The following is a 24,291-nucleotide window of genomic DNA, read 5'->3' as shown; positions in this document are numbered from 1 at the left end:
ATTTTTAAATATTTACTAACTAAGCTGCCATTTTGAATGCCCATATGAATTATACATTACCTATATCATATGAGATATGTTAGTTGATTGTTTAGGGTATTTCCAGTTTAATTGCAATTCGTCTTCTTCTAGTGACACAATTTTTAATCAAATCCTAAACACAAGATTAATATACAGAATGCATACTGTACAGTGCCAGTATATCATATCAAATATCATTGTCTTTTACACTGTGCGTATTGAATTGTATTGTAATATATATATATATATATAATTTGTTACTTCTTCATCAGAACATAATTACAAAAAACTAGAGCCAATCTTTGTGTATTTTTGACATTACAGTCTGACCTATGATTTCCCCACTTAAAGGGAATTCCTTGTCGGGTTGGTGTTATGGCTTTAGATTGTTTGAGCTTGAGACCTTAAAGTGGAACTAAAGTTCTAGTGTGATAAAAATTCACTTGAGCTAATTAAAGTTCTAGTTTTATTATTTCATGATAAGGCAGAGAGTAGAGTCCCCAGTGGATAATAGCTAGTTCTGTTGTAAGGATTGATAAAGCTGCTTTATCAGATTATTGGACTATATCAGCCCAATTCTGATCTTGACTGCCCATAAATATACATTTACAAGAAGACCTGGATGCTGGTGCCAGTTTTCTGGTTGTGGATCTGTATTGCAGGTTTTTTTTCACAACTAGATTATTCAGAATAATTGATTCCTAAACATTGCCACTATAAATTTATGATTGTATGACAGTTTTGTAGGTGTTTATACAGTTGACATTTGCCATTTCAAGTCTCTGTAAAACCTGAAAGCCTTTTCATTTAGCCTTACTTGGGTCACAATCTCCTGAAGTTTTGTCATTCATTTAATTCAGTTTTTTATTTTCAGAAAGGAAATCTGGTATTAAAATACCAATGTCGCCAAAATAGATGTTTGAAGACAAATAAGCACAGATACTTTTTCTAAGTTCGGTAGTACTTAAAATTAGGAGTAAGTACAGAGTTACACAAAGAGCTATGCTGACATGCCTTATACAAGTGAAAAATGAGAATTAACTTTCCAGTAATTTAAATAGCCTAAATTCTTTAGTATGTCCCTTTAGAATATTCAATAAAACATAAAGATAACATATCTAATAATATAACATTTAGTAAAATAAGCATATTTTACATCTTATACAGCTTGTCTGTGATTTCACATTGCTTGAAATGATGCCAAGATTTATAGCCAAGAGGTGTAAACATATAGTTGCACATTCATATAAGTGTATACTTTAAATATGACTAATTAATAGAATATAAAACCCTTAAAGTCTTTAATTTAACTTAGTGATGTTTTTTTTCAGCAATGTCACCTGAGATCACCTAAATACAACGGCCTTTTATGTGTTCGTTGATGGAGACTGCAGTAACAGCCTATTACTGCGTGTGTTCTTTGGATGTCTGCCCATGCACATGTCTGAATATATCTTTTTGGCATGACCCATTCTGTTAGTAGGTTTAGCCAGTTTATTTCTTTGTCAAAATATTTCAAGTCAAACAGATTTATACAAATGAACCAATTAAAATATTGGTAGATATCTGATAATAGTATATTTTTAGAAGATAGACAAACACTTAAACACAATTTTTTAGTAATAAGCTCATCTACCTGTATAAAAGGACTGGTGTGCTCCAACACACTCCAAAAACTTGCAGTATAATATACAATATACAGGTATACATTTGCTTTTATACTTATGTATAGGATCGGTTATAGTCATAGCCACAATAGTGTATTTTATTAGACACTTGACAGCAAGGATAACCAAAGGACCCCCTTAAGGACTGGATGTTTACATTTTTCTTTGTGACTGATATCTGTTTAGTGAAACCAAATAGGTGACTGTTGGGTAATAACCCAGTAATAATGGCCAGGTTATATTTTCGATCACCCACCTCTATTAACCTTCTAAGCAGTCCATTTGTGTCTGGATTTATATGTCTAATAGCGGTACATTTTTTATTTTATTTAGTTTACAGTATAATAATAGTTTTAGTATTAAAAAAGTTGGAAACACAAATCATGTCAAAATAATTAAATAAATATAAAAAAATATTTTTAATTAAAAAAAATATATATATATACTCATACTGTTATACTATACTGTAAAATAAATGTTCATGAAAGACGCTGTATTGCTTTTACACATAAAAAAAAATGTACTCATACTGTTATACTATACTGTAAAATAAATGTTCATGAAAGACAATGTATTGCTTTTACACATATAAATTCACTGTATTGTATTCAATACAGTTATTTTGTATTGAATGCCGGCAACTTACACATGCACCAACGTCACCGGGAACTCTCCAGTGACTCATCGAGTGCAGAAGACGCCGGAGGATGAAGAAAGAAGATGCAAAGTGAGAGAGAAGACGTGAAAGATGACGTGGGACGCCGGCAGATCATGTAAGACTCCATTTACTATTTTTTCCCATAGGTTTACCTACCCTGAGTGTGACTCAGGGTTACCATTCAGGGGGTTGAACTGTTGTGACAAAATATTTTCACTTTTGCCACTTCATTTGCAAAGTTGAATCTACTGCATTCTGTCCTCATGTAACCTCCACTGCCAAAATATGAAGTTGCCACTGTCCAAATAAAAGGATGACTTCTTTCCTAAACCATAAACAATTTAATTTATATATAATGTATTTCCTGTGGTACGTTTGTTTTTGAAGGTAGCACTAACTTGTTCAGGCTTAAAGTATATTAAAGGCTGAAACTTTAGTGAAAGTTTCAGGATTAGAAAATCCCCTGTCAAAAAGTTTTGGCTGTTTTTGTTGCATTGGTTATATTTGCCTTCTTTTCATGTTCCAGGATCCCAAGTAAAGCTAGCAGCCATCACCCAAATAGGAGGGAGGATTTACCCTCTTATTCTGTTCAGACAACTATTTTAAAATTCTGAAATTCCCATTTCTTCTCTCTAAAAAAAAATGGCATGGTGACATGGTAACAGTGCTGACTCAACATTTTAACTTGCACTCATTTAGTGCATGATGGTAACTTTCTGAAGAACCACCAATAATGTAGTACAGGTTTTCTTAACGAGAATTCTGTGGAACCCTAAAGTTTGTGCAGAGGTTGCTATGGGTTCCTTGAGCCATAAGGAATCTGTGCCTCTCAAGTCAGTTTTAATGACACCAATGATCTTTTTGGTTACCTGTAAGGGTGAAATTGTTTCCACTGTTCAGTATAGTAAAAGGCATTTTTCCTTTGACCACCACACTAATGTACTGTGAGCTGTAGATATAGTAATTGTAGCAGGGGTTCCCTGAAGACCTGAAAATTATATAGAGGGTTCCCAGTGTTAAAAAGGTTGAGAAAGGCTGCTCTAGAAGTACTAAGAGTAGCTCTGCAGCAGGGCACTAGTTGTTCAGTATCACATTAAAAATACAATTCTTGCAAAATGGTTACTGCATAAAAAGACACGAAATCTTCATAAATATAATTAGCAATTTTTTTTATCAGCTACATGTTGTGTGCAATAAATAAATACAATTTACCAGTATCTATAAAATTCTGAAAAACAATTACTTTTTTTGTTTACTTTTGTTTTCAGCTATGGAAAAATTGTATCAACTAAGGCAATCCTTGACAAAAACACAAATCAATGCAAAGGTATGTAAAATATTTATATAATATATAAATATAAAAATAAAATATAGTTTTAATGAACATCAATCTGTTTCTGAATAAATGTATGCTGATTATAGAAATGCTAAACAGTACAGCATGTTAAATTTTCAGTTAGCATGGTATTTTTTGGCATGCAACCAACACAGTTTACATAGAAAACACGGTGGTTATAAACAAAAGCATTTAACTATGTTATGCTAGCATTGCTTCATTAGGAAAATGATATGTTGCTGTGACATTTTGTTGGAACGAGTGGTAAACCTTTGGTATTTATAAAACGTATGGTTATGTAACATCATTTAGTTCTATTGCAAAATACCATATAGTAAAATCTGCTTGTAGGCAGCATGACTTTGCCTTCTATAGAATACTATAGAACTAGTTTAAAGTATTATTAAACCTGAACAAATAAAATTGAATGAACAAAAGGAATAAAAAAAAAAAAAAAAAATCAGTAAATCTAGAGATATAGGTAGGTACATTTTTTGTTTCATGAATACTCAAGGATATCCTTCCCACTTTGTTCCTCCCTGTTGAACAGTGAATCTGTCCTAATTTAATAAAGCTCTCCAGGACTGGAGAACATAGACTAGTAGACTTGGGTAGAAAGGCCATACTATTGCTGGTTGTTTAAAAATATACCCGTTTGAATATATATTTTATATCATCAAACCACCAATACCCCCCCTGCCCAGAAAAAAAAACACCAACATTTCAGTTTGTGTTTATGCAACTTGATTGAATCAGCCATGGTTATCTATATACCTTAAGGGTCCAGACAGCAATTCCAGCAGTCTTGGCCTCTCTGTTAGACTTTTAATTTGCTTAAGAAGCATAGAGCTGAGGGGCAAACCTTGAACTCTGACGAACTCTGATATATATCACTACCAATAAATAAATTCTCTTAGACTAATAACATATAAATCCTCTTAGTGTCAACCTATTACAAAAACATTATTTTTTTAGTTCTTTCATATAGTACTGGTAGTAGCACATCCCCTAGAGCTTACAAGTGGACATGGGACCATTTTTATCAATACTAGACTGTCTGAAACTCCCACTGACTGATATGTAATGTCTAAGGCAGCAGTCTCAAAGCAGGACTTGTCTCTCAGCTATCTTTGATATAAATGCATTTGCATTTGTTTCTTAGAAAGCATTACCAAATTTACCCTAGCGTGGTACATATTTTTTCACAATAGGTCTTAATAAATTACCATGCTGGTTTTCATTATTAAAAATATATATATATATATTTATATATATATATATATATATATATATATATATATATATATACACACATACACATATTTACTGCTGGTTGGTAAATAAGCATGTGACATAAAACTGGAGTTAAGTAGTCCACAAATTCCATGTTTGCATTTACAATTTTGCCTCAGTCTCCTATATATTTAAATATATAACTACTTTTTTATAACTATGTAAATACATTTTAGTTCTAGGAAATATCAAAGAGCATTTCCAAAATGTTTATTTTTACACATTTATGTAAAAGCTATAATGTAAAATAACTAATTTAATAACTCTTTCTATTTACTACACAAACGCAATTTGATTTAATTAGTTTTATACACATTGACCTTTGCGTTCATTAGTGCCTTTATATTATAATTATACATACATTACAGTGCATATCTTATGACAATCAGAAAATATGGGATTAATAATTTTTATACACACATATATATATTAAGTGGCAAGGAGGTTTGATCTCCAGCGGTTCCTAAGTTACTTTCATATCTTTGGGTGCTGGCAGAATGAGTAATCTATGTCTCCCTGAAAGGGAATAAAAGGAAGTTAAAATGCCAAACATATAGGCACATTTCACTGAACTTGAATTACTATCATTTACATCTGTCCCCACTGACTGTTTAATTATGTGCATGCAGGTTTACTTGCAGTTGAATGAATACTTATTGCCATCTATATTCCATCCTGATCTTCCATTGTGTATCATAAAGCAAACCGAGCAGCCGGCGGATCATTACATTTGTCAAACAAAATATGCTGCAACTATCATATATTTACTGTTCAATCGCCAGGTCTGGCTCATTCATCCATGTCCAAGTGCCTATGTGATCTTTGTTGAATAATGCAGCCCATTTAGTTGAGAAAGGGTCAGCTTTTGCATTTGTAACCTATAACACACAAATAAAACAAAGTGATGGAGTATGTACTTAGAGGAGCTGGGAGAATAGTTCTATACCTATTGTTTGTCTTTTCTTATTAGTTTATTTATGTGTATAGCATCATTATAATATTTAGCAGTTTAAAGAGTGCATACAACCATTCAAATCAAGTCACTGGGGCTTTTAGTACATAAAAGGAATGAACTAAATTTTAATACCCCCCTTTTGTAAAAGTTTAACATTTTTGCCAAATTTAGTCTTTAGTCTTTAAATAATCAGTCTTTATTTAAATAGTTTAAAAAAACATTGGGGAACGCTTTTTTGTTGAGTTAGATCTTACACTTGTTTTTTACTAATTTTTGTGTGGTGAATCCAGAAATGACCCCAAATTTTTGCTATCACATCCAGTTTTTAGGACACAGGGTACCCTCCTTTTTTGTCAAAAAACATATGCATTTTACATACAATAAAAAAATAATGAAATAACTTGAGTGTACTGTTTATTTACATTTCTTTTGTTCATTCAAATGATTTATTGTTATTCTATGACATTTTTTTTACAATAAGACATTTGAAAATTAATCGGGTAAGCTGTTAAGGTAAAAATTTACGCTTATAGCTTTTCCTGGAGTGTTCAGTGTTAGGACGATCCCGCCGGATGCTCCAACAATAGTCAGTCATCAAATGTACATCCCATCTACCCTGATACCATCCTTCCATGACCTTCAAATCTTGGTGAAATCATTTACCTTGCTCATCACTGACTGCACCAAGGTTTTACAGGAAATTAAAAAAAATGGCAATGCAGAAAATGCATGTTGATGCTCATATTGCAACCAAGCATTTTGTAGCTCTCCAAGAGTTTCTGGACAATTTCTGTGTAATTATTTGCTCGTCTGTTTCCAAGAAAGTACTTGACAATGGCTTTGAATGATAACCAAGCATTCTTTTCGACTTCTGACATTGTCCTCATAAAATGTTCATCTTTGATAAGCTGCCGAATCTATGGACCATCAAACACACCAGCCTTTTTTTTTATATAACGATATTTTTTATAACGACAGGCTAGGAAATGCCAAAATGAGGTAGTTGAAACAGTCTCCTTCAGTTAGCAAAGCCTTAACGAACTGCTTCATCAGACCCAGTTTCATGTGCAGAGGCAGAAATATGATATTCTTTCTATCAACAAGTGGCTCATGTAGAGATTTTGGATCACCTGGTTTTAGGGCAGATCTTGGAGGCCAATTCCTTTCCACCCAATGCCTCTTCTGTCCCAGATATACAGATAACAGGGATACTTGGTGTATCCACGTTGCTGACCAAGAAGGAAGCATACCATTTTAAGGTCAACACAGATGACCCAATTGTGTTGGTGATATTGCAACAACTCAATGACTCTCTTTATGTCTGCAAATTCTTCACAAAGAGAAACTGAATTGCCAGTTGGGACTGACCCAAATATATTGCCATTGTGAAGGAGGACACACTTTAAGCTCCCCTTTGAGCAATGGATGAATACCCGTCATTCAGTTATAGATTGGAATTCCCAATTCCTCCAATAAACTAGGTTTGCTATGACAATGCACAAAACCACTGTCAGTTCTAAAGTACTGCAGAAATGCAATTTCTCTGGTTCGAAAGTACCTTCGTTCCTTTATCAAGTAAGTTTTTCTTGATGCTAGGAGTTCTGAAGCCTTTTTCGATAGTCCCAAATAACGTGCCAAATCACTCAACTCATGCTGGTCAAATCCCTTACAAACAGAGTCCTCTTCAATTTCAAACTCTTCATCATTATTGTCACCTAGTTCATCACCATAATCATGTTCTTTAAGAGAGGGTAGTGTATCGAAAACCTGCGCTGGGAATTCTCCTGAATGAGCCACTGTGCAAATAGCTGATTGTAGACTAGGAGACTCTATGTTACATTTATTTTTCTTGTTATATCCTGAAGTTTTCACTATACAAAAGTAACAGTCACTGAAATGATCTCCTGGCTCTCACCAAACCATAGTTATACCAAATGGCATCTTATCACGTGTTCCGTTTGTCCACATCCGTAAACCCTCGACACACTGTTTGCACACCTTATGAGGGGCCCAAAACGTATCTTGACCACCACGTTTAACTTTGAAATATGCCAAATAGGCTTGCTCTACAAATGTGCTGATGTTTGCCCTTTGACTGGGAATGGTGAAACTGCCACAGATATAACAAAATGAATCAGGGTTGTTTAGGCACTTACGACTAGAAACAGCAGAACCAGACATGATCTGAAAGAAAGGAAATACGTGTGTAAGTAGAAACATAAAATTTGCTTATTCACTACGTAGAGCAGCACACAACCTCTGATTACACTGTCTTGCAAATGAATAGCCTATACAAATCCACGCTACAGTAATCGCATTATTATGAGCAGTAGGGAAAAAAGCCGACCTGATAAAAGAAAACTAACTGCACTTTTAGAATCAGCATACATATTTTAGTGTAAATAGGCCTAAAAAATGAAGTCAACAAAAAATGGGTTCAAAATTGTTCCCCAGTGTAACTTGTGCTTCAGTAATTGCAGCACAGGTAAGGAAGTGCAGTGTCAATAAGTAAAGCGTTGTTGGGCTTGAGCAGCATGTTGATGCTACAGGTAGGTTCAGTATAGAGATATAATGAAGTAGAGGTGGTTGAATAGATTATGATTCCAATTTTTTAACTACTCTGACCTTGGATGGGGACTCAGGGATTGAGAAATCTGAGTTCTGATCCGAGTTCAGAAGTTAAAAAAAATTGAAAGGATACAATGGTATTTACAAAGGTGCCAGTTTCCACTACTGCTAGGAGAGCAGAACCCAGACCTAAGAGAAAAAAAAATGTTTTACATTGTAAACCAAGTAAAATCACATCAGGTATTTCCAGTTGTACGCAGGTAATGTTTTTTTCCATGGTTGCTAAAAAGTTCACCTGTTTTTTCATATTGTGTGTTTGTAATTTGTTGACTTGTCAACGCATTGTGCTGGTTTTTAAATCTCATTATCGGGTAAAAAAAAGACTGGTAAAAGAAGTAGGCCTTAATAGAGATTAGCAGCCACCAGTAAACCCTCAACTCAAACTAAATCTATTGGGCCTTGATCCAGAATTCACCTAACTATGGGTAGCAGGAAAGAGGGCACCAGCACCACTATCAGGCACACCACAAGTGGAAGCAGACAGAAGTGGATCCCATTATGCATGATCTAACAATTTAGCAAGAAGCAGATTCCTCCTAATCTCCTATGGACTGACTGGCTTGTTTATTATCCCAGTCACAGTAGGTAGTTGAAGACAAGTGAAAGTGATACATTATCCTGGCGTAAACATACCTCCCTGTTCCTAAGGAATTGATAGAGGAGATGTGAGATTACACACAACATTTATTCAATCTGAAGTAGCTGCAAGAGAGAAGTACAAGGAGTAGTGCACTGATAGTATCACAATTGTTATGTGTTGTCTTGGTTCTGCAGCTATTTCTGCTAGTGGTGGTACCTGTGGCAGACATGGTGATGCGGGTAGCAGTAGTGGTGTTGATGATTATGTTTGCTGTGGTGCTGACGGTAGTGGTGTTGATGAATATGCTAGTGGTGGTGCTGGTGGTAGTAGTATATTACAAAAAAAATATCTTGGAAAACAGGTAGATGAGCTGAAGCTGGTAACACATTTTTGGCATGCCCTGGGTCAGCAATAGAAAACTATGATGATATTGCTCTGGACAAAATGGAAACTGGATTGGAGTGATGAGAAGTACGGTGATGGGGATAAAAAAGGAGGTGGATGTAATAAAGGAAAGTTTTTGAAAAGTTGTCCTAGGTTACTAAAATTGGAAAAAGAAAACATTGATTTTTTAAAGATTCAAACTTTAAAAGAAAAAGCTGAACCCCAAGTCACAATTTGTTAATGTTTCAATCATATTTGTCTTGTTTTGGGCACCTCTATAGGGAGGTCATACCATGAAATGTGTCAGTGGAACATGAATTGGTCATACCAAGTTTGTAATGTATCAGGATGAAATCAAATTTATATGAAATAGTGCCATTGTCCAATGAAATCACTGTTTAAGATCCCATGTTGTCTGCAGGTACCTGTAAATTAACTTTGGGGTTAACTGAGTTCAAGTTTGCAGACATAATATCTGCTTGTTCAGAGTGGACAATAAAATGTACAACTTTGTTAAGGCTGTTGGCCCATACTTCAGCTAAGATCTTTATGGATATGGTTAATAGCGTGTGGCAGTTTCAGGATAGGGACTGTGTGTGCCTTGGGTATAAAGGGTACTGGAGCTTGACAGTCATAGGCAATATAAAATGCTTTCAGCATTATTGAAAGCTGGATATCAGCATACCACTTTTACAGCCCATCATGAAGTCAGCTAATAAAGGGTTTTTCTTTGTTCACTAATCTTGTGGAGAGTGAGAGGGAAGTCTAATGTGAGTAAGTACTATGTTTAGGACTAGAGCATGATAGAGTTATCTCTTAATATTGTTGAAAGGCATCAGTGTTCTGGGTTGGCCAGAAAGACTAAAGATTGGCATAAGAGATGATGTTTGATAAAGCAGACTTTCAAGATCATAAAATGCTCCTGTATGAATGATGGATTAGAAAGTACCACAGAAACGTAAATTCTTCTCAATAACTCCTTGAAGGTGTGAAAGTTTCTAAACTGATTTAAATGAAACTGTGGGATGTAATAAGTTTAGGCATGAAATTTCCATGCTGGTTTTGTCATATTTTTATAAAATTAGTTAACTAAATAGAAAAAGCGTATGTGGCAGTATTAACATATGGCAAAAGCAGGTGACTATGCTATTTTGATGCAGAAGAATGGACTTGAATGGAGAAACTGGAGTTTTTTTTATTTCCAGATAGTTTGTATACATCTCCATACATCATCAGGGTGGATAAATACTGCTAAACATAATTAACTTAGCACTGGTGATAAATGGCTTTATTATGAAAAAAATCACGTGGTTCTCCTCTTGGCACTAATAGGTCATAGGAGATGAATCACATTGATAATGGAAAAAGTTATATGCCAGGTAAAGAGGAAGTACAAGGAAAATATCCCTAATGGAGACTTCAATAGCAGAAACATGGGCAGTTGTTTTATTCCCTCCCTTTCTAAACCTTTCAGCTTATCCAAAGCTAGAAAACAAGTTTTTGACTTGACAAAAACTTTTTGGCTGCTTTTATGTGTCTGACAGCCAGCTGGTTGATATGTTTACTCCATTTATAAACTGTTTTCCTTAATAGTTGATTGCAGACACCAAATAATATAAACAAGTAACTGGTCTAGGCAGCAAACATTGATACCATTGGTTGTAGAGTTTTTTCGCTACACTGGTATAATATCTTTAGCAAATCACTACTACAGTAATTCTGTAACCACAGCAAAAATTCAGTAAAATTGTCAGGTCTCAATTTGTACAGGAAATGATTAAACAGCTATTTGTCCTTGGTATGGGTTTAAAGTTTGTTTTATTGCTTTTGTGACCCATAGTTTTGAGGACATTGTATATGGTATTTTGGTATAACGCTGTCTAGGATCAGCTGACCAGCAAAAACAATATCAATATTCATATGATTAATTTATTTACTAAGGAGACAGAATGTGATTTATAAGCATTTATTAGGAACCTTATTTGTAAGGTTGCTCCCTCAATAGGATTAGGACATGACGTGTAAAGTAGCCTCAACTAAAAAAAGTGAAACAGTCAAATACAAATACAATTTTATTTATTTCTATTAACTAGTCAATGTTAAGACTGGTAGTAAAATAGGGTATTCAATGACCATGTCACAGCCATCAATTAGTCAACAGCCTAGCTAAAGCTTTAACTAAATGCTTTCAATTTATAAGAAAAGACTCCACCTAATATTTGGGTTATCAAGGTAGTTCACTATAGCATTCATTCTGTTGATCTCTTAAGGGAATTGCATTTGCTCTAGGATTCTGCTATAATGGAAAGCTGAATACTGAGGATTTACTGTATAAATAAAAACTGACACTTGAGACCCCAGCATATAAAGGTGTAATTTTATGTTCTTTAGTAGTGGTCTTCCTGGGTTTCTAGGTGTTCTCAAATCACTCAACATAACCACTTCACATTGGCATTTAAGCATTACTCTTTTTTGTGTCTAACTTGACAAACTAGTTATCCAGAACATCTCAAATAGCTGTACTAGAAAGCGCACATCTAAGCAGAGTGCCTCTTGTCCTGGTAAGACTATGGCTGTGAAGAACACTTAAACAAGGAGAAACTGCACATATTTCATTGTCACTCTGTTCAGCTCTTTGGCTGAGGTGGCTCCCTGAATGACAAAGGTACGGCACTCTCGCCTGGGGCCTTAAATATTGATTTCAAATTACTCTCACATCTTTCATGTTAGAGTATTGGCTAAATCATTGCAAAATAATCTCTTTTACTTGAATTCCCTTGCAGACATTGTTCACTGAAATATGATTTGGGAAGGAAAACAAATCCCACTGAGTTATATAGTCTTTGTATACTTATGTGTGGGAATATTACTCAACCATTTCATGTTAATAAAAGTGCACTTCGAATGGGATTTTCAAATCATAGCTGCAGAGCCTTGGTTTCACAGCATAGTTTATAGAAGAAATAAAGTGTATAAGCCCTGGGGCCGAAATGAAAACAGATATTTAGATTCTTTTTTTGTCTTTGAGCTGTCACAGTCTGCCTCTATATTACTAGATGTAACCAGAATAAAGTGTAAGGATGCATTGCATATGATGAGCAGGCTTTGCAGTCAATTACTGGCAAATGACTATATAGCCACGGGCACACACGCTATAATTTCACTACTAATGACATCCTTGTCACAAATTCATAATAGTACATGTATTTTAGAAACTTCTTTAACAGGACAGCTCTGATAACCATGATATTTTTTGAATTTTTTGATAAATGTATTCTTTACAAAGAAACAGTTTTTCCGCTTGACCCTTGTAGTGCCAATTCCTGTACAGCATATATATCATATAGTATTGATAAAATGATATCTGGTAACTAATTAACTAATCTGGTTCCTTGATTTGTTGCATCATTATAGTGCTTGTTTCAGAAATGTGTAATTTTGTACTATACATGTTTAGATACAGGTATAACTGGTATGCAACTTGTAGGCATCTGGAAGGTAATAACATTGTCTAACAGAAAAGGCATATTGCAATATATGAAGTCTGCTTAAGACATGATGGCACAGCACTGCATTAGCAGCAAGCTAAATTACACTGTAATAAGCAAAGGCGGGTCTAGAGCACAGTACTTCATAAAGTTTACTTACAAAGGGTCTGTACACAATATCATCTAACCTTTGAGACACACATTCACAAGACCCCAGTAAGATACATCTACAATGGCTGCAATCTTACAATTTGCCTCATCTCAAACACTTAAAAAGTTCATAGGAACATGAAAATCATCAAGGACACAATTTGCTAGCACACATTAGTCTTTTGTTTCCTGTAGACTACCATGACTACTAGTATACATATTTTCCTCAACGTGGTGGTGGTAACACTACAAACATTTCTGGGTCAGTCTGTCATATTTGAAACTAATATAGAGACCCATTTAAAATTCCAGACATTTAGTCAGCCACAGAAAACCAAATAACTCTGCACTGCATCTCTTTTAAAGTGGTCATGCTGGTCCATTGCTGTGCAAAAAGGATAATATGGTGACCTTTGCTGCTCAAGTTGTTACTGACAGGGTTTTTTAGATTAAAAACATTGTAAAAATAGTTGAAATAAAGAGCAAGTTTTGACAATGTTTGTTTCTTAAGTTCTTAGTAATCTTAAAAATTAAAAAAAAAAACAAGAAAAAAAAAACACATAAAAAATACCATCCCTGAAATAAATGAAAAAAATATGAACGTTTTATCCCAGGCAACATAAAATAAAATAGAAATGTTTTCCTATAGATACAGTTTCCTAGCCTGACCCTTGCAACAACTTCAAATTCACTAACAGTATGGCTACTCTGTTTTATACTGAGGGGGCTGAGTTAACTGTAAGCCCTTTTATCAGTCTTTCTAAGCTGAATGGTCATAGTTCAAAGGCGATGCCAAAACAATGATTTTTAAATGAATTTTCTGAGAATATATGCATAAATTCATTGGGAACACTAATCCATAAAATTCACTGTGAACCCATGGTTATGATAAAAGTGTTAAGAATATGTAATGTTTATTGTCCATAGTATGGGCACAGGTGCATTGTATAATCTAAATTACAGCAGAGTAGTGATGTCTCACTGCAAGAATAAGTGACTCTGTCAGCACGATACAGTATATAAAAAACACTCCTTATACTTTTCTGGTGCTTTTCTTTATACTGTTCTGGTGGTCCAGTTTCTGAAGAGCCACTGGTATAAATTTGTCCCAGCCACTGAAAGTATACTCAAATTGGATAGACCAACCATCCACAAGTCCATCACTCATAGTTGTTCCTCCTACTGATTTCCTGTAAATCCTGTGTTGATATTTTTATTCTTTGTGTGTTTGATTTAACATCGTTAAAAGTGCTTTTTTAATCAATAGTTTTTTAAAATATGTGCAAATATATACTGTATAAAGCATTGTTAACTAAAATATTAAAATTATGTTTATTCCTTTATTACCACTGTTGCAACAATTGTTTAATTTTTCCAATAGATGCTGTTTTGCAAAAAGAAACTTGTCATGTTTGGAAATAGTGCAAATAGCAATGACCACAAGAACATTTTACTAAATGAGTGGTGACTGTAGGAAATGACTGTGCTCTCTGCAATCCCATTTCCTGTATAAAAGATAGTTTTGGTTCGATATGGAAAAAGCTGTATGTTATGTTACACAATAGCCGATCATTGACATAAAAAATAGACAGTGCTCAGATCGTTCAGGAAAAGTGTTATACTACACAATCAATCTGTAAGAGGAAACTTTTCTTGTTATATTATTTTACAGATACTCATAAGGTTTGATCTACAAAGCATATTAGCTTAGGTCAGATATGGTCATACATTAAAGCTAGCAGAGTGGGAAATGTAGGAGTATTGTCATAAAAGTGCAGTACAGCTAGTAAATCAAACAAAAATGTATTTTGGGATTATTATTGAGCTTAGCCGGGGCTGAAGTGGATTTCCCCAAATTTAGTTATAATTATCATCACTGGTCAGAGATGTCAATCTGGCAAATCTATTAATTGTCATGAAATTTTTGTGACTTTAGGCCAGGTTTCTTTTTCCTAATAATTGACTTTAGGCATTGTGAAGGGGTGTGTTTGACTGCTAGAGACTGCTGTTCTTTGTGTTGAGCAGCAGTTTGGACTTTAATTTTGTTGCCAACACAGGACAATTAAAAAACCTACAGAACATATATATGATATATTAAAAAAGACTCAGCAGTTATTATTGTTTATATAGCCTGACTGCATTACAGGAATAAAAAAAAGCTTAAATTAGACTTATTACAGCAGCTCTTCCACAATACCGGTCTTACATCATATTTATAAACCATTTAAACACCTGCCGAACAATAACAACACTATCCAAAATAGCACTGTTTTCTGTAGTCAGTTAAAACTGCTCCTATGCGGCCTTCATAAAGCACTACTGTGTACTGTCTCCTTGTTAACCAATGTGCTAAATTCTGGACAGCAATCACTTTGACATTTTACATTTTACTGTTTCTGCATCTGCAAAACATTACTGTTAAGGAATTTCTAGTGAAATAATGGTTGATTCCTTCACAGGAGCTTCAATATTATGTCACAGTAACGTGTTTTATGGATGCATCTTTACTACACCAGTACGCCATGTACAGGAAAAAAATAAAATAGAGAGGCATTTATACCTCCATGGTCTCCCCAAAAATGAAGTATGAAAGATGCATGTACATTTAGAATTGTAATATGGAAAACATCAAATTTGCCAGCTGCATCTTTTGAGAAGTATTATTAAAGAGATTTATGTAGTATTTTTACTTATAGTGTATCTAAACCCCAAATACAAAATGCTATATATTGTAGCTTACTGGTCCGTGGATGTATTGGCCGGGTGCCCTAATTTTCACCCAGAGATTCTTCCATACCAGACTACTAGTTAGGAGGTGCTACATTGTCACCCTAAGAAATGTATTTTAGGATTACAAAACATCTTTCACTATCCTTATCTTCATGATTTATGGAGAAGGGATTGTGTGGTTTACAGATAATAATTAGAATGATCTTATTAGAATGTTTAAGATTTAGGTCCAGTGTGCAGTCCTTACATCTAATAATTGGGAGGCTGCAGTATTAAACATGTCTGTTCTTGGGTTTGAATATATGGTTTATTATTAGCATAGAATTTTAAAATAAACAAAGCCACCAAGTAGATTATAGAAGTAAATTATTACGATGTGAAATTTCACACTTACCTGAATAAAAACTGCATCTCCCCACATACAGTATAGTATTAAAGATACTTAAGCATGTAAACACCAAAAGTATATGTCTACATTCATGGATTTTTCTTCTATTTTGCCCTTATCTTTGTTGAAACTAGGGAACTGCCCAATATGGACACAAATATGGTGGAGTGGATTGGTTTGTTCTGAAACATTAGATCTCCTCATATATGACTATCCTTTTGGTTCAAGCAGACAATAGTTGACAGTCCCCCCCCCACACACACACACACATTTACAGTGAGGGATCTGGCACATAGCAATGACCAAATACCCTATAATATTTGTCTAAAACCCTGCAGTGTGTTAAAGTTTAAAATAAAATGGTAGCTGGTCTTAAACCCAAGGTAGTCTTGAACTTCATCCCAATTAAAGGGTAGTCTAATCTAATCTGCACAGTTTTCTGTCCTGTTATCCAACTAGCATGAGCAAAAATATTGTCAGAAATAGGAAATATGCTTTCATTTATGATTAAATTTACTATAGGAAAGAATTTACACAAAGAGCTTTCAAACTTGCTATTTTATCTTTCTGAATGTCCTTCTTTTGCTCTTTTTTATATTTATTAAATCTTTTTATCCCCCTTCGCTAGCTTAGACCAAATCCACAGTAGTAGCTGCATCTGCTAAGTGCAGCATTTGACCTACTTATTTTCAGCTAACCACAGCATCATACCGTGTTCAATAGGTAGCACCTTCCTTTACAGTTGGCTTCCCTTTAATGTCCTTTCAGTACTTTAAGAGACATTAGGCCAAGAAAAAAATAAAATAAATTTACAATAAAAAGCTATAAAACGACATAAAAAGGTTTCCTTAATATGAATTTTGGTTCTACTTGATATCCATTGACTCCATGCATTCCTCATTCAAAATTAATTTAATTCTTTTAGTTGAGTCTTCTTTAATATTTTAGTCATATACCCTAGCACCATTCTCTTAACCACCTGGCCCGCAAACCCGACCTTGTTTCGGGTCTATAGGTTTTGCAAAAATCGATAAACCCGAACTTTTCTCACTGTCTAAATCCCCTCACTTACCTGGTCCCCGCTGCGATGATCCAGCATCCATCGAAAAAAAAAAATACCTTCTCCCCGCAGCTCCTCTGGACACGTCTTCTGTCTTCTTTCTTCATCCGGCGAGTGCAGTGACGATCACCGGGGTTTCCCGGTGACGTCGCTGCATGCGTCGGTGCGGGCGGGAAATTCAAAATTTTGTATTGAGTTCCTTTGCATTGAACTCAATACAAAAAAGCTGTATTGTGTCCAATACAAAGAAATCCTTATATAATATATAAATAATTGTATTATATATATATTATATAGGCTACTGTACATTACATTATACATATATTATATTTTTTTTTTAAACTTTTTTTAAAGATTTTTTTTTTTGTTTGTTTTATAAAAAAAAATTTATTATTAAATTTATAAAATTTTGGACATATTTCGGTGAGTAAATTATAGCCTACAATCTAAAATAAATTTCCATGCAAAAAATTTAACACTTTTTGCATAGAAGTACAGAAGTTTGGAAAGAATTAGAACACCCGGCGTTTGCGTATGCGTCCCTCGGCAATTTCTGATGATGTCTGTGCATGCGCCCGTCGGTGGGGGTTGTAGCGGGAAATTCAAATATTTTGTATTGGATTCAATACAAAGTCCTGTATCCAATCCAATACAAAATAATGCAAAATATATTTATGTGGTTTTGTCTATAGGTATGTGATGTTGGACTGTTGGACACTAGGGAGGTGTTTTAGAAAAATATATTACTATACAGTATACCGAATCATCGCATTTTTAGTATTTTTGATTTATTTATGTATTCTTGTTTAAGCTGATTATTGTGTAATTTATTTAATTTTATGAAAAGTATTTTTTTTTTTTTTTACATGATTGTGTGTTTCAAACATTTTTTATATTCATGATATTTACTAGACCCTTGTTCGGACATATTTCTGTAAGTTACAGGTCTACAATTTAAAAAAAAAAATTCATGAAAAACAGTGTACCGCTTTTGGTACAGAAATCTAGACATCAGTGTAACGCCCAGGTGGTTAAGCCAGAAATGTTGCTAACAAGTATTTTGCAACAGCATTACTGAATAGTGTAATCAAATGTTAAAACATACCCCAGTAATTGGAATACAATGTTAAAATAGTTTATTTCACTCCTGGTTATGTGTCAGGAAGGATCGATCATTGCAGCACTTGATGAAGCTCAAAAAGCTTCTCAATAAACAATTCAAATTATTTACGACCACTTTGAACTATTTCAATTAATAATTTAACACAGGCTCTGTGGTGTGATGTCTGTATTTAAAAAAAGTATACATTTCCAGAGCAAGTTTCTTGGTGCATGGATGAATAGGTTCCTTTATTGTGAGGTTCTTGCTTCCCCCAGGATTTTTTGGGTCTATGTGGCTTCCATAGCAGTGATAATCTCTCCATGAGCGAAAAACAGCACAGAGACCATAGGGAATCAAGCAATGTGGGAGATTCTTTCTCTACCTCTTTTTTCTACTATTCTGCATCACGACAAACGAAATACTGGCTCATATCCAGTGACATACTGACAACCTAAATGACAATATGTTGTTTATATATCAGCTAATACACCAACAAGATCACTTTGAAAATAAAAATATGTATATCAATCTCGGAGGACAGAGAAACTTAAGAGTTTAAGGATTACCTTTAATGCAATTCCTATGTGGCACTACCTAATGTGTTTAGGCACATTTTAACTTTGGCATATTCATTCTGGATGATCATGGAAGCCTTCTTGCCAATCACAGCAAGTACAGATAGCGTTTCCCAATATTCTACAGTACTTTTTCTTAACCTTTTTAACATGGGGAACCCCTTGAGATAACTTTGAGGTCTTCAGGGAACCCCTACTTTAATTACTAATATACACAGCTCAGAGTATAATAATGTGGTGGTTGTTTGGAAGTATACAGTGCTGACTAGTGGGAATACTTACGAATAGCCAATGACCCTTACAGATAACCAAATACCTTTTTAGATCATTGGTATCTCTTAAACTGATCTGAAAGACACAAACACCTAATTGCTCAAGGAACCCATAGCAAACTCTGGAAAAACCATAGGGTTCAATGGAACTCTGGTTGAGAAACACTGCCCTACAGTCTACCACAACTGTGCAGCAGATTCTGGGGTTGTGAGTATTATACTTTCTAGTTCTGTTACATGGCAACAGCAAAATCAGTGTAGTAGTAATTAGGGATGAGCGAGGGAGATTTTTTGTAGTCAGGTAAAACTATACTTTCGATAATTTCGATCTCGCCGAACACGTAAGCGGGTGCGGCCTTGTGATTCACCATGAGGTCATGTTCTTGCCGAACGAACGAGGGAAAAAACCTGGGGCTGTAAAGGCTACTATTTCTGGCGAGAATCTTGGCTGGAATGTAATCATTTGCTCCCAGGATGCACAGCACGGCCCAGCAGCCAATCAGGAGAGATCTGAGCACAGGCATATATACAGGGAAGGAGGGGGGGTTAGTCACTCTATCTTGTGTTCTGTGTGAAGGATAGAAGCAGGGACAGACCTGGATTGTGACAGGGACAGGTTAGGAGGCTTCTATATATCTGTATATATGCAGATATTTCAGTTTTTGATGCTACCTGTTCCTATCTACGAAAGAAGCCCGTTTGGTACTACTACTATAAACTACCTACTATAAAAAAAATACAAATTTTTTCAGTCTTTGATACCTCATGCTATTTACCAAAGAAGCCGGTTTGAGACAAAAACATTTCTGTCCTACTATAAAAAATACAGATATTTCAGTGTTTGATACCGCTTGCTATTTACCAAAGAAGTCCGTTTGGTACAGAAAAAAATTCTGTTCTACTATAAAAAAATACAGATATTTCAGTAACTGATAACTCCTGCTATTTACCAAAGAAGCCCGTTTGATACAGAAAAATCTGTCCTACTATAAAAAATACAGATATTTCAGTGTTTGATACCGCTTGCTATTTACCAAGGAAGACTGGTACAGAAAATTTTTGTCCTATTATAAATAATATATAGATATTTCAGTGTTTGATACCTCTTGCTATTTACCAAAGAAGACTGTTTTTCACAGAAAAATTTCTGTCCTACTATAAAAAAATACAGATATTTCAGTGTTTGATACCTCTTGCTATTTACCAAAGAAGCCTGTTTGGTACAGAAAAATTTCTTTCCTAATTTAAAAAAATTATAAATATTTCAGCACTTGATTCCTTTTGCTATTTACCAAAGAAGCCCATTTGTTACAGAAAAATTTCTGTCCTACTATAAAAAAATACAGATATTTCAGTGTTTGAAACCATTTGCTATTTACCAAAGAAGCCCATTTGGTACAGAAAAAAATTCTGTCCTACTATAAGAAATACAGATATTTCAGTAACTGTCAGTACTCTATTCACTAAAATTGTACACTTCTGGGTGGCATTGATGATGCACTACACCCAGCTCTAGATGCCAGTTACTAATGCGGTCCCCGCTCCGTCTCAGGGCCCACCGTCTCCTCCTGCTGCTGCTGCTGCGGCCTGTCAGTACTTCAGTCAGTAAAATTGTAAACTTCTGGGTGGCATTGACGATGCACTATACCCAGCTCTGGATGTCAGTTACCAATGCGGTCACCACCGCCTCCTCCTCCTGCTGTTGATGCCGAAATTTTGCAGACCCATCAGAAGTTTAAGGAAATTTTTGCGAGACTGTCAGAGGCCTTCTCGCTCATCCCTAGTAGTAAGAAAAGCAGATTTTGTCTATCAAGAATCTCTTGGATGGTAATCTTAATATACTGGCAACAGTATACCTCCCTAGTACATATCAGGCTGTGTTTTTGGAAGCAGTCTCCACTTAGCAGATCTATTTTGGTTATGCATATTTAGAGTATTTACCGTTAGACTTGAATATTGTAAACCTAAGACCAAAAAAAAATTTTTTATGCTTTATACTTTGTCACTGCTGCAACAAAACAAACATTTGCATGCACAGCTCAGTGTATGAACCCGGCAGAACTGGCTGCCATGAATGAATGAATGAACTTCCATTCAGATGCGCACGATAAATACCCAAACCAGGAAAAATACAAGAGTTACGATAGTGGTGCTGGCAATGTAGAGTGGACAGTTGTCTAGTTCCCTTTTAGGCATGCCTAGCATCCCTGTCGGTTTCATATACTTTTTCAGTGCCTTGTTGTAAACTTTGTATTCCATTGTTAATGGTAAGTCCCATTTCTCAAAATGTGCATGTTAAAAAAAGTAAACATTTCCACTGCAACCATTACCTAGCTTTTATGGCTTACTCTAGTAAAATAATGCGTTATATTTACATACTAAAGCTGTTTTCACCTAGTCATTATAAATTGTGCTCACTATCATAACCACCTTTTATTTATTTGTATTGTACCCTATAATAAAATTCTTAGTTTTTTGGGGACTCTCTATTTAAACAGCTTTTGACAGATTGGTCTCACTATGTGGTTTCTCTTCCAAGGAACAAATAAGAGAACACTACCTAAACTGACTGTTGTGTTGTATTGTTTGCGGAAAATTTAAAAGTTCAAAAGAATTGTGCAGTGCTCCTTATTTCTTCATAACTTATTTCTTGGAAATTCAGCACTTCCCCCAGCTCAACAGATATGACATCAATGGTGAAAGGGAGAAATATATGTGGTCCCAAAGCATATATCCACCATAATATTATATGAGTTACACATATTTGGTACTTTTTTCAGTTATGATAAGTAAATAAGTTTAGTTTATATCACTTTCCACGTAATGTACACTATCACACCTGACATTTACTCTGATTATATACACTTACTTTGATTTACATTTTTCACCTGAATATCATTATGTTTTGGGAAACTTTATAAACATGAAACTTTAGGTCTTTTGGTGAATGATCAGTTTCAAATCATAGAGTTCAAGGACATTTTTATAACATCCAGCTGCTGCCTTTTTAAGGTTGGCCTGTGTTTTTGTGTGGATGATATGGGCTGTTGTACTCTTTTTCTAAAAAATTAATTCAAGGCGTCTCAGACTGTTATGTTTGTCTGACTTGTTTTAGATGTTTATTTCAAGCTGTTTGCGCAGTATCTCTTGGCCTAATGTGTAGAGCTGGAAGCCTTTACACTTCTCAACAAGATTTCCTAAGTAATCTTCCTGAGTTCAAAAAGTCATAAAAATGGCAAGAACAATATATCCATATAAATATTCATTGTTTTTCTCATTTCTCCTCTAATATCTCACCTTTTTACTTGAAGATATATTTACTTGCCAGCAGATGCAATGATCAATTTGTTATTACATAAATAGCTACTCTATAGGTTCTCCCTTCCTGTATTTGGAATAGGGTTTTTTTATGAATTTTTTGTTGTTTTATAAAGGGCTCAACTCTTCTCTCACTTGTTCAGACAAAATAGTAAAAGAAAATCTGGGTTCTTTTTTTTCTTTTTTCAAATATGAAATGTACAATATTTTGTGAGACCTCAATGTTATGCCTTAATGACCACCATTCTTTTTTCTGTTTCATGTATGTTTTATAGTTAATATATGACTAGAGACTTTTTTGCAAGCCTGTGATTCAATTTTATTAGTTGAGGCTGTGTTTTACTCATCTTATTTGATTTGCTGATTGTAACCAATATTAAAAGCGATTTATGGATAAATTCAGGCAATTGAAAGGGTTCACAAACTTTTCTATGTAATTGTATTTATGTGTATACATAATGGGTAGTATTTCCTTTTTGATTTCCTGATTGGATATCAAACTTTTTATTCACAGCCACAGAAAGCTAAAGACCATTTTACTCTGGCAGACCTCCAAAACTTGGTCTGATTGGGCAGTTTATCAAAACATAAAGCAGAAAAAGTATTCTTTAACTTGGACTTCTTGTCCTTACCTACTTCCCACTGACCTAAAGATAACCTTATGTTTGACATAGTGCCAGTACGTTATTGTGCTTTAAGTTCATATTTAAGGTTTTGGAAAAATGAGCCCACTGAATAATATCAGATGATTTACCAGTCCAAAATAAGTATTATGTTACATTATGTAGCTTGTTCATGTGTAAATTTTACTTATATCAGACAAATGGGTTGCTAGGCAGTGACCAAGCAGTTCAAAGACATAAATTGTGTGTGGTATACTGTTAGGTCCATAAATATTTGGACAGAGACAACTTTCTAATTTTGGTTCTCTACATTACCTCAAATAATTTTAAATGAAACAACTCAGATGCATCTGCGGACTTTCAGCTTTAATTCAATGGGTTGAACAAAAAGATTGCATAGAAAAGTGAGGAACTAAAGCCTTTTAAACACAATCACTTCATTTCAGAGGCTTAAAAGTAATTGGACAAATTAAAAAGCTGAAAAAAAATGTTAATTTTTAATACTTGGTTGAAAACCCTTTGCTGGCAATGCTGGTTTAGTCTTCAACAAGTGAAATGCATGCTCAATTGGGTTCAGATCAGGTGACTGACTTGGCCATTCAAGAATACTCCACTTTGCTTTAATAAACTCCTGGATTGCTTTGACTGTATGTTTTGGGTCATTGTCCATCTGTATTATGAAACGCCTCCCAATCAATTTAACTGCATTTACCTGGATTTGAGCAGACAGTATGGCCCTGATTTATAAAATCTCCAAGACTGGAGAGAATACACTTTGATCGGTGAAGCTGGGTGATCCAGCCTGGATTGGATCTGGTCCAAGATTCAAAACATTTGCTAGCAAATAGCAAATGATTTTAAGGAATCCATTCCAGGTTTTCTGGATCACCCAGTTTAACTGATCAAAGTGTATTCTCTCCAGCCTTGGAGAGCTTTAGTAAATCAGGGCCTATGTCTCTGAACACCTCAGAATTCATTCGTCTGCTTCTGTCCTGTGTCACATCATGGATAAACACTAGTGTCCCAGTGCCACTGGCAGCCATGCACGCCCAAGCCATCACAC

At 34.8% G+C, this 24,291-nt stretch overlaps 1 protein-coding gene across 2 annotated transcripts in view; it reads left to right on the top strand.

Moving 5' to 3' along the window:
* RBMS3 (RNA binding motif single stranded interacting protein 3) overlaps positions 1–24,291 on the top strand; it is a 340,828-nt gene that overhangs the window by 134,868 nt on the left and 181,669 nt on the right. For both annotated transcript variants that reach the window (XM_072412382.1, XM_072412384.1), the window contains exon 3: positions 3,615–3,673. In XM_072412382.1, coding sequence (XP_072268483.1) covers positions 3,615–3,673 — 59 coding nt within the window. The remainder of the gene's footprint in view (positions 1–3,614; positions 3,674–24,291) is intronic.

The sequence above is a fragment of the Pyxicephalus adspersus genome, chromosome 5 (genome assembly GCF_032062135.1).
Source record: "Pyxicephalus adspersus chromosome 5, UCB_Pads_2.0, whole genome shotgun sequence".
Lineage (NCBI taxonomy): Eukaryota > Metazoa > Chordata > Amphibia > Anura > Pyxicephalidae > Pyxicephalus > Pyxicephalus adspersus.
This window is presented reverse-complemented; position numbering and strand designations above follow the sequence as displayed.